The 12,174-nt window shown below is 30.8% G+C and overlaps 1 protein-coding gene across 3 annotated transcripts in view; it reads left to right on the forward strand.

Moving 5' to 3' along the window:
• LOC113516777 (tensin-1) overlaps positions 1–12,174 on the forward strand; it is a 115,607-nt gene that overhangs the window by 31,368 nt on the left and 72,065 nt on the right. Inside the window, exons 1-2 of one of the 3 annotated variants that reach the window (XM_052899604.1) lie at positions 7,436–7,651; positions 8,690–8,983. The exons of 1 other annotated variant lie outside the window; for it this stretch is intronic. In XM_052899604.1, the coding sequence (XP_052755564.1) occupies positions 8,912–8,983 (72 nt within the window). In that variant the 5' untranslated portion in view covers positions 7,436–7,651; positions 8,690–8,911. Of the gene's footprint in view, positions 1–7,435; positions 7,652–8,689; positions 8,984–12,174 lie in introns of those variants that run through there. One more of the 3 variants, XM_052899605.1, reaches the window with a different exon arrangement.

The raw sequence follows: 12,174 nt of genomic DNA on the forward strand, positions 1-12,174 counted from the left end.
GAATGTTTTCCGGGATATAGCTTATTTGCAATGCTAATGAGTCGCCACCTAACTACCTATGTATACCAATGATCGCGAGAGTTACAAGTACCTATTGACCCTTGTGCACGAAATAGAGGAAAGCAATTCCATTATTTAGAATTGTGTCTATTATAATATACTGAATAAAATTTATAATTGTGTGAATAACTTTTTATATATATTTCTCTTAAAGTAGTTAATAAAAATATTATTATATTTTTTCCAATCTGTCCTATAAGTATCTAAAGGACTGAAATATTTAAATTCAGTTATTATATTAAAGTAGTAAAAAAATATTGGCGCAATATTTTCAGTGATTTGAAAAACACTTCGAATGTTGATATTTTTTTATGTGAACAAACGAATATTATAATGAGAAATAAAAACCTATTTATCTACTTATACAAGAAACTGAACTCTGAGCTGTTTAAATATTAACGTAATTCAGAAAATTTTTACATATGTTATACGACAAAATATTACAGAGAAAATTTTTTAATATTATTTTATGTGAATGGAAAATTTATCAAGCAAAGTTGCGAGATACATAATGTAAAGCTATAATATTATCTATATCTTTATAATATAAAGTTATTCATCCACATGATGATGTAAGAGACTACTAAGGGAACAAAACACCGGTCCAGAGAGAAAACTTAAAAAGAATCTCTATTCGTACTTACCAGCTTATACTCGTACCTATACCATCGTAATAATAACAAACAATATTTCTCTTCTTTTTCTTGAGGAAAGAGGCAATAGGAGCACTTTTATGGATCGTTTAGGAACATCAATCATATCCCTACTTCATGATAAAACTCCTAGACGGGTAGGTACTAGTAGCTATTTATCCGTCATTATTAAACGAGTCTTGTCGCATCTCAGCTGCACTTTGACATCAATATTTTTCACCTTCGTGAAAGTGAACTTAGATTCATATAGCGGTAGCTTGAGTGACGGATACTAGAATTGTAATTGTGTGTACTGTTATGCATACTCGAAACAGATATCACTTGAAACCCGTTACTGGCTTTTTAAATGTAAATTGAAATCGTAAAATGCTCATAAATTTTACTGCGCGACCGACGTTTTCTGAGTAAGAAGCATGCGGACGGATTCATTTGTAGAGCATATTATACAGTTTGTATATATGTCGCAGGGGAATAGGAATATTAGAGATTTCATGAAATATCTAAAGATATCACATATTTACAAAAAATGGCGAATAATCAAAGGCTATCACAATCACAATAGTTGCTTTAATTGGTAATTCCATTAATTATCGTATCGCATCGTATCAATTTATTGTTCAATGCTGAACATAATTTACACCCCCGTATGGGGGTTTTGCCAGTAATTGCAACGCTTAACAGGCGGATTGGCAGCCGCAGTTAGGCTTTGGTGATGTTGAGTGACGCTGCTGCCCATCTCTCGACCATTGAGGACCTTTGCGTGGAGGTCGGCTGGTCGACCACCAAAAACTTCCTTGTTACTAACAATCCCTTCTCCATAGCAGTCCTATGTTTTGATTGAAATTTTTATTTGTTATCTAGGTATTCGTAATAAAGAAATATATAAGTTTTTCCTATCCCATTCTACGAGATTTAGTTTGAAAGTAAACTGAGTAATAAACAAAAGGGAAACGTTAATAAATCAAAATATCGAGAACTTACGTGGATTTCCCTGGGTATTTCACGAAATCCTCATTTTACTGCAACGTATAGGCACACATACTTCCAATGAATAACTTATAGTTTCTATATAACTGTACAATACATGTATAGTCTGTATAGTAAGGACAAGAAGATTCAAGTAAAGATATCTACATACATATTCGATAATAGAACAAGTAAATGTTGTTGAATTAATCAAAAACGGAATGGTGTTGTGCACGATAGAAATAAACGATAGCACAAAAGGCTTGAAATATTATGATATACCTATATGTATAATTTATTCAATGGTATATAAGTACGTTAGTAGGTTTTTTTATTAATTTCAGTATTAAGTGGGTAGGAGGAGATAATAATTAATGTTAAGATCATAAAGTTTTTAAATAGTAATAAATACAGGCTAATATTTTGGAAAAATCAAAGTTTTAAGATAAAAGATAAATAATGATAAGATAAATAAGATAGATAATAAAAGATAAAAGATGCATTTCGATATGTCAGATACAAATAAAAAGAGTCATAGACTATAGAGATCGAGCAATTTGTATTATTATTTTATCACTTATTAACATTCTCCTATTAATATTATACAATGAAAGCTTGTAACGATGATAAGATGGATGTGTGTTATTTGTTTCACGCAAAACCTTTTGAAAGTATTCGAATGAAATTGATACACGGGTAGGTTATGCCTTAACTTAGCATGTAGTAAACTTTATATACTAATTTCACGCGAGCGAAATCGAAAGGATACAACTAGGAAATAACATAAAGTTAAATACTTGCTGGAACTGAAGTCGCAGGTTTGTTGAACAAGTAATTTATCTTGTAAAACAGCTATCATGGTTAATTCCTTGTGAATTTGACATGATGGGTCAACTCCCCCGAGGTCACCTTTAATTATAATTTTTCATTGGAAAGTCAGCTACAATCAACAGCACAGGCAGTGTCCTATTTTCACTCATTTAAAAAACGGATTTGTATTGTTGCACAGTTACGTACAGTTCCTCCTTTTCCTTCTCCTTTCCTCCTTCTGGTCTTCTTTCATCCTTTGGTGTTCGAGAGTTTATCAAAAGTCATTTTCGCCTAAGTCTTCGTGACAGTTTCTTCAAATATATCGCAACATTGAGAAAATTCGCCATAGAAGCATAGAAAATTAGGTTTTATTTGGTCATGGTCACTACGACACGAGATTGAACCGCATCCCTATACAATGTCACTATACCCGCCATAATTTCATAGGCTTGCCTCTTCCCTTGTTGTTTACTTGATTTTATGACTTCGATTCTTCGTTTAGTAAATTAATAATTTGATTCTGTCGTTATATTTATTAATGACAAACTATTTAACAAATGACGACTAAATCGTACTCTTAAACGTCACACAATCATCAAACTGGGCTGTGTTATAAAAATCAGGTAACGAATGTCTGTAATAAAACCCTGAACACCTATATTAGAGCCGATTTTGTAAAGTTAATTTCCTAAATCGATCCAACAGTGATCGAACCTGGTATCTCATTTACGCAAGTGATATACGTCAGTCATAAAATGCGTTCGATAAGTGGTGAATCGATAAAGTGTGATAATAGTCGATAAGAAATCGTACTTATAACACGGATAGTGTCTCGTAAATCTGGATCAATAAAATTATAGTATGTTACTAGTACAACTGGGTTTCTGGTTCTATGAATCTTATATCGTAGGTTTTGCGATTCAATTTACATATACTGTAACTGTTAGTATTTTAATTGTTTTTTTTTAAATATTATTACTTGCACTAATAGAAATAAGTGAGACAGATAATAAAAAATAACAACGACATAAAAATTAAAAAAATATTCCATGGTTGTGCGTTTATATTACATACAAATATGTATGTTCATATAAAATAATAACTTCGCGATCCTAACAAGTAATAAAATCAATTCAATTATAACAACCATAAAGATGACTGCCTAATATAAATAATAAAAAATTAAAATATAGTTATCACATAGATGGATTAATTATTAAACAAGAACATAAATGCACAAATTTATATATTTATATTTTTATAATATGCATATATCTTCAAGTTACTCAAGCTAAAAATGAAATATATACTATAATATTAAAAAATCAATCTACTTTATATTGGAAATAATTCCAAAGCAAAAAAGAATAGTCTAAAAAGAGAATAATAAAGTCATTGCGGACTTTATAATTCACAAGAGAAAAGTTCAGATATTGTTAAAAAAGTTCATTTCAGCCGACGAAAGTTTTGCTTAAAGTTCGTATATATCAATGACCCCATTGTAATAGTTAGTACAACACAATTGGCAATTAATATTTCAACATTAGCTGCTTGACTAACACATCATATTACGAGACTATGAATGAGGATGTTATTGTAAGTACATAGCATACTGTTCGCAAAATATGGTTTAGCTCCATGGTGGCCTCACTATTTAATTGTAATTAACCGTCGCTCTATTGTAAGCAATATAATCTTTATTGTACTTGTAAAAAAATACAGCGATTATCTTAATAACTTGTTAGCAAGGGTGGCATTATTTCTGAACGAATTCTCTTCCAGTCAACTCAGTGCAGTGAGAGAAAAAATGATTAAATATATAATTTGCGAACAAGTTTAAATTATTATATTTTGTTCGACAATAATCTCTTTAAATATTTAATACTAAGAATTATAAAGTAATATATGTAATATGCCACTGTTTGTTAACTAAAGCAATGAAAAAAAGATAATAATAAAAATGTTTATCAATATGGTCTAAAAACTAGGTTGCAAAAAATTTATTGAATATATATGCTTCATTTTACATGTTATCGTTTATTCAAAATACATAAATGTAGAAATAAAAACGGGACGATAGGTCAGACGTCTTTTCATGGTTTCGTAGCCAACTGGCTAAAACGAATCATCTATCATTTCATTATCATTCATCATTTTATTGGGTTATCTGTCTGCCTGACCATCTGTCTAGTATTCCTATAGATATATAATACAATAATAGGATGTTGAACATAACAAATATTGTTTTTATTTTGTACTTTTGAGCCTCTGACTATATTTATATAAACATATAAATATAATTTATCCAAATGTGTTCTGTAGATTAGCATGATATGAATATATAAGTAAGCAATTTTTATACATTATATACTTAATAATAATAATCTATTTGCTTGAGATGTGGTATGTACGATTTTAAATGATAAAACACTATTTTTCTAAACACTGTATATTTTGTTGTTGAAATAAAATTCTAAGTGCTCAAGTATTGTGCAGCCGGCGTTATTACACCAGCTGCACAATATTCAAGCTATTTAAACTAATAACATTATTATGTTTATTTGTAATTTTATTATTTTCAATAACATAACAAATATATATTTATATGTGTATGTATATGTAGTATATATTATTTGTTGTAATAAGTAGTCTAATAAACATATGTATTTGATGTTTTATGCATTATACGTAAAAAATATTAATTCACTCTTCCGCCACATACCTCCGTCTATATGTTCTCCTTTAAGCAATGGTTATCTGTAAGAGATTGCCCTAACGATAGGACCGCCTTTTGTACCTTTATATGTGTATTTTAATCTGTACTTCATGCTACTGTATTTCAGTTGAATTGTTTATATGGTATTGTTTATTTTTATGTTTTTGGTGAAATAACGAAATAAATAAATAAAATAAATATTAGAAACGCTTTTGTAGTAAGTTTTCTAAACATGTATTGAACACCTGTCTATCATGAGTTTAATTTTTTTAAGGTAATAGTCCAACATATTTCGCTCTGCTTAAACAGGCTTACACTTTTAATTTAATTAAAAGCGTTAAAAATATAATTTGTATCAATACCGTCGGTTTAAATTCATATACTATTATATTATTGTAAGTAAAGGATTCAAAACTGCTATTTGCTGCGACATGCTAGTGAAATTGCACGAAGTGCGAGCGCAGAATGAATATGTAAATACCTTATACCGGTTGTTTTCTGATGCTGTTTACTAGAAACTAAAGTATATCCGCCCGGAAATATGTCACTAATACAAAATATTATAATAGAAGAAAAGACTTCTCAGTTCTAGACGAATTGTGGAATGTTTGGTGAAGAATCTTCTGTAGTAGAGACTCTACTATAAGAACTATCTATAGTTTTACAGTTTATGTCTACCGGAAGTTTTAATTTTCATTATTTAGAAAATATTTTTATTGGAGGAGATACTCTTTTTAGAATATTGTCAACGTCAAGTCTAATAGAGAAAGGTAGAGTATAGGAACTATACAGCAAAATAAATAAGCACTTCAAATTTCGTTTATATAATTAAGTAATAAAATAAAGTAGGTAGTACATAAGTAAGTAGTTCATATAATTTAGGTATATTGGTTAAAAAAACATTATGGTTTTTAATTTCTTTACAGTATATTATTTGTAAAATATTTAGGGAAATAAAGGGTTCAAGAAATTCCACATAATTCAAATATATTTTTTGTTTAATTAATTAGATAGTTTTAAACATCAATGGCGAATATATCGCTCACTTTCGATTTGCCGATGATATAGAAATCATGGCAGAATCCCTGGAGGACTTGAATACTATTCTCAATCACCTCAATAGTGCTTTTCAATAAGTAGGTCTTGTTATGGACATGGACAATACTAAATTCGTGTCTATGTCCATAATCTATACCGGCCATGATTAAAAATACTATGATCGAAGTTGTCGATGAGTACTGGTGGTGTCGGTGATAACTGGTGGTGTCAGTGATGGCTTATGGAATCAAAATGTGATCCTACACGGTTGTCCGTAAGCAAAAGCTTTATTCAACAACCTATGGAGAGGGCTATACTCGGAGTTTAGTTGCGTGACAGAATTCGAAATGAGGATATCCGCAAAAGAACCAAAGTCACCAACATAGCCCGAAGGATGAGCAAGCTGAAGTGACAAGGGCTGATCACATAACTCGTAAAATCGACAACCGATGGGGAAGAATGGTTCTTGAGTGGTGACCCCGTACGGACAAACGCAGCATAGGACGACTCCCCAACAGATGGAGTGATGACCTCAAATGCATTGCAGGTACTCAGTGGATACAAGTGGCTCAGCAATGGACGGATAACAGTTAAGTCGACGATGATGATGAATAAGATATTGTCATCTTATATTTTTTATAAGTGAAGTGTAAGTTTAAAAAAAAATGATTCATCAGACATATAATATTTCATTATATATATAATTGAAAGATAAAATGCCATCCATAATTAATAATTGTACCTTACAGTTTATATTCTGTGTTGACGTTAGCATAATCAAAAGAACTCTTTCCTAACAGTTGTCTAACGGACGCGTCATGATAGCGCAATGTGTCCCGAATTGTCATATTATCGTTCACATGCCAAAGGTGTTGGATCACTGGTTATTATTTACATTATGATAATAGTATGATGTCATAGAAGGAATTAACACATAGGTACATAATTGAGTTCTAGATATGGGCATGATTGTGTCAACGTGTAAAGACGATGGTACTGAGAAGTAACGCGAGTAGGAGCGTGCTGGAACGCAGAGGACGGGATCGCATCTCTTGCGATACCTGGAAGTTGGGTGGAAGCTGGAAGCGGGCGTGCGGGTGCTGCGGGCGCGGGCGAAGTCAAGTGCAACGCACGCGGCACGCTCTCCGCTGCTCTACCGAACCGTCGGTCAACAGTGCCGAAGCGCGCGCCGTCGGGCCCACGCGCACACGAAATCCACATATTCGCAATATGCTTTCGCACAAACGCAAACACCATTCTCAAACAAAATCCTTTTATAGTCAACTACGACCGCTCTATAAATAAAGCTAACGGGTAGCCTGTGCGTAGCTATCTCGCGAATCTGTGCATTATTTTGGTGTAATGGACTGTTTAGAATTTTGAACTGTATAAGGAGAGCGAACGTCTGGTGATTATTCTTAATAGTTAATCTTGTTTATGATGTATTTCAGGGACATATTTCCATTCGGAATTTCTTAATACAGAGCTTGTTGTGAGCTATGTGGAGACATAGACGTAGAACATAGAATCTAGATATAATAACTCTTCTATTGATCTTCAGTATATTATAAAGTATGTAATTATAACTCAAACATTTGATCGTAGTTTAAATTTGTTCTAAATTATTCATTAAAGATAGAAAAATTTAAATTGTTATATTTTCATGAGTTTCTTAGAGACAAAATTAATCAAGCAAGGTCACTGGCCACTAACATGTTTACGAATATTTATTGTTAAAGTTCTGTGTAAAGTATCGTCCAAATTCTGTATAGAGTAGGTTGTACTCTACTATAAAAATTTAAGGATATATCCTCACTTATTCTGAACTCATATAGCAGATTCGTGTACCCATTAGGTTATAAATATAATCTAAGTTATAGACATTCAAATATCGCTATTACTGAGCTACATTCTTCTCAGAAACGTGAGATGAAATTACAGTTCTACTGTGACCAAATATCTGACAAAACATTCATTTTACAAATGGTTGCCAAAGAACGCATTATACTTCTGTTACTGCAGACGTTCGTAGATTGTTCGTTATTTAATTTAACCTTAGTGCATAATTGTGGTTTCTTGCTACGATGACCAAATTTACTTTAAGCCTTCAATCTTTTAGCGACATCTCCATTTCGTAGTATATGGTTGGTTATAAGACAATTGTTTGTGTTTTGCGATCGTTACATTTATTTGACAAGGTTGTCGTTTACGGCTATCACTCCAAATAATATCCGATAAATTCTAATAAAGATAGTCCACTGATATTTAGTGTTTATGTTTCAATACGTTATCGATAAGCTTCCTTCTTGAGTCACGTATGCCATTGCTCAATGCACAGGTGTAATTCTATAGCAGAATTTTGTTAGTCGATTATGTACATTTACGAATATGCGACGATTTACATAACAATTCGGTAAAGTATAAAATAATATTATGTTTTTCTAAGCAGGCATAGTTCCGTGTTAGTTGAGAAAATACTAAATAGTGTCACGTGCCGACGTTAAGATAAGGAGGCTCTTACGTTGGAACAATGTATGTGTAATACACAGAGTTAATGAATACTAACTGAAGAAAGCTTGACGTCTAGCCAGTGCGAACCAATGAAGTGAAGTGTATCGTGTTGATTAATATTGAAATAATCTGTAGTGATATTTTTTTTTTATTTACAATGTACCGGAACGGACATATACCAAGTAATAATAGCAGTGCATCAACATCTTCAGGAAGCTCAGATTTTCAGGTACAGAATGTTATTTAAAACTTATGGGTATTTATAGTATATAATTATAATTTATATATGGCCTGCAATGATTCTGTTATGTCTATGATACATTGATATAACAGAATTACTGTGCTATTTGACCATACTAGTTATTTATTCACTCTATTCGCCCCTTCTGAGGATTAAGTGTTATGTTAAGTCTCTTTTATCAGTATCTGCACTAGTTGGCTGTCTGAATCTTAAGACGGAAACAACGAAGCAGATTTTTAATCTGCTTTGTCGTTCATCTATTGATCACAATAAGATGTATATTACGTAGTATGTACATTTCATATTGAACTTATCATTGACCTAATATATTATATATAAATTTAAGTAAAAAAATCCATTTGGGGTTTGTAAAACCCTATATTTATTAAAATATTAATTTTATTTTCAATTTTTATTTTTTTTATAGAAGATTTTCTCTTGACATCAAGAGGTGCGAAGTTGACAGTTCAATTCTAAGACCGTCCGAGTATAAAGACAAAAGTGTGGCACCTTAAATATAAACATTTGACGGTCCTTTGGGGCTTGCAACACTTGGGTCAGATGACATTGACATAGGTTAGGTTACCAATCTTAATATTTAGTAGGAGCAACAGTATTTCAGAAGGCATATTAATTTGAATATTTAATACATAGTCGTTCGTTTGTACTAAGTAGGTACCCGTAAATCAGAATTATTGTTTATATTAATTGTGCTTGGGTGCTTATTTAAATATTAAAGTAAATTAATGAATTATTTTTTGCCTGATGTATACAATAAAAATTATGATAATTTTTAAGTTATACTTATTTTGATTATTTATTATATAATTTACAGACATATCGTCTAACTTTAAACTTTTATCACATAAGCTTATACCGTTCTATTCTGTCCAGGATCAATTCTCTTGATGTAAAATAGAATTTTAAAATTTTAGTCGATCTATTAATTAATTATGTATATAAGATATTAGTTGAATCATGAAATATGGTATGGCATTAAGTTATAAATTTATAAAATCATATTTTTTGTTAATGTATGCAATAAACAAATTGTCACTTTTGATTAAATAATAAATAAGTAATTACTACGCATTAAATTCAACTAGGTATCAAAGAGTAAGTTTTAATTTTTGTTCGTGCCTACCACGAATTCATTTAAATATTTCGTGGGCTTGGGGCCCGAGCGCATCCGTTTTAACAATGTCCTGTAGTTGACTGCCAAACCGGTGCTCCATCATACTTACATACCTACCAATCAAATTGCCAATTTGGCATGCAATCACAACTTGTTTTGACTAAATTATCGTTTCCGATACTTTGAATGCGAATTCGAAAAAAATACGATATAAATGAGTATTCGTCGACCTTTCTGTAGTAGATACTTATTTTAAAATTGAAAACTTGTTGAACGAGTGTTAAAAACCTGGAACTAATAAGCTTAAGCTGTACAACTAATTACTTCCTTCTATAGTGTAAAATAAAATTCTATGATATATTAGAGATTGTTATACAATGATTAATCAAGAATTGGTGTCGATACGTGGGACTTTTTCGATGTCTTTGATGGATCAAAAGATCATGCATGTACCTGCCTACCTATTTTATTTCCATGCGTTAATTTCCAACTATTAATTTAACTATATAATAATATATTATATATATAAATATTAATTTATGAAAAACAAACTCATCTTATGAAAATAATAAACTCATCTTTAAATTTTTAATATTAACAATTATAATAAGGCGATATCACTATAGGATTTTAATAAGTATTCCTAGATATAATGAAATTTTATACATAATTAACCTTTTTATCAACTGAAATTACAGTTTATTTTCCCACTGTTTAGGAAAAAAAAAACCGCCAAAATAAATGTACAGTTTGATCTAAATCTATCTAGTTAACCTGTCTACTTATTGTATTTAATTAAAAATTGTTTGCAATTTTTAATTAAACAAACACATTACTGTTAGAAGGAATTTGTTTTTATTTTCATAGCAATAAGTAGGTAAGTTACATTTAAGCAGGCTTATAACAATATTTAAAGTGGTACCTACATATCAAATACAATCCTCAAACGAAGAATTTTCACCCTTACCGCAGTAAACTGCTGTCAATCCTTGCACCTCAAATTTCCGTTTAAATTTTCCACAGGCTGTGTGACTTTGTGAATTGTGCTAGATGCGGGTACAACTTCTGGCAACAGTCGATATTTTAAAATGTCATCCAATTTCCTGAGCTGTCGTCTCGTAAAAAGATTAACTGCCTACCACTCAGCTAACGTTCTTTCCGATAGAATATGTTGACTAACAAAGACCAATTTTATGGCGGTCGAAAAGAAAAAACCAGAGTTGTTTTAAAAATTATAGTTTGGGACAAACACTAAAAATTCAACAATATTAAAATATATAGGTATAAAAATCCAATTACATGAAAAAACCTTTTCATTTTAAGTATTTAGCTTTTTCCGGTTTCACTTTATTGAATTATATCAGTCTATTTGTCCTTTCAATCTCAGTGTGATAACAAGTGTGGATTACTAAATGCTTAAAGAGCAAGATAATGAATATAATATATAATTTTAATAAAATATTGTAAGGTATGACTCTGCAAAAAGATATTGATTAGTGATATCTATACTTCATAATTTGCATGTTATATGATTCGTTGTATCTTATTGCATTCCAAAAGATTATTAAAATGTGAAAGTTTATAAAGACGTTCCTATAATTTATAAAGATATTACTCATGTTTCAATGGTTGAATGATATTTGGTACACTTTATTTATACGGGGATAGTCTCGATTTCTCTCTCAAAGAGGGTAGAGTTTGTTGGATCTATTATTTTCGTGGTAGCAAGTAAATGTATAGGTACATTACCAGTATAATAATGGCTTTGTCGCACAGATTACTTCGAAAGTGTAACCAAAGTTAGTTCGATTTGATTGAGTAACAATTAAATATCTTTACAAACTTTCTTATTTAAAATATTAGGAGGATTTAAATTAATATTATTGTTGTTGAAAATTGTAAATGGAATAGTCACTACCGTTTATCTATCAAATATTACTGTTTATTATGCCTGTTTATCTGAGATTATATAATTATATTATACGTATACATGCATGTAACTTATTTGCTTATCAATCTTATATTTTATTCATGCCTGAAGTGT

Source organism: Galleria mellonella, unplaced genomic scaffold, assembly GCF_026898425.1.
Source record: "Galleria mellonella isolate WM207_F2 unplaced genomic scaffold, CSIRO_AGI_GalMel_v1 utg588, whole genome shotgun sequence".
Taxonomy (NCBI): domain Eukaryota; kingdom Metazoa; phylum Arthropoda; class Insecta; order Lepidoptera; family Pyralidae; genus Galleria; species Galleria mellonella.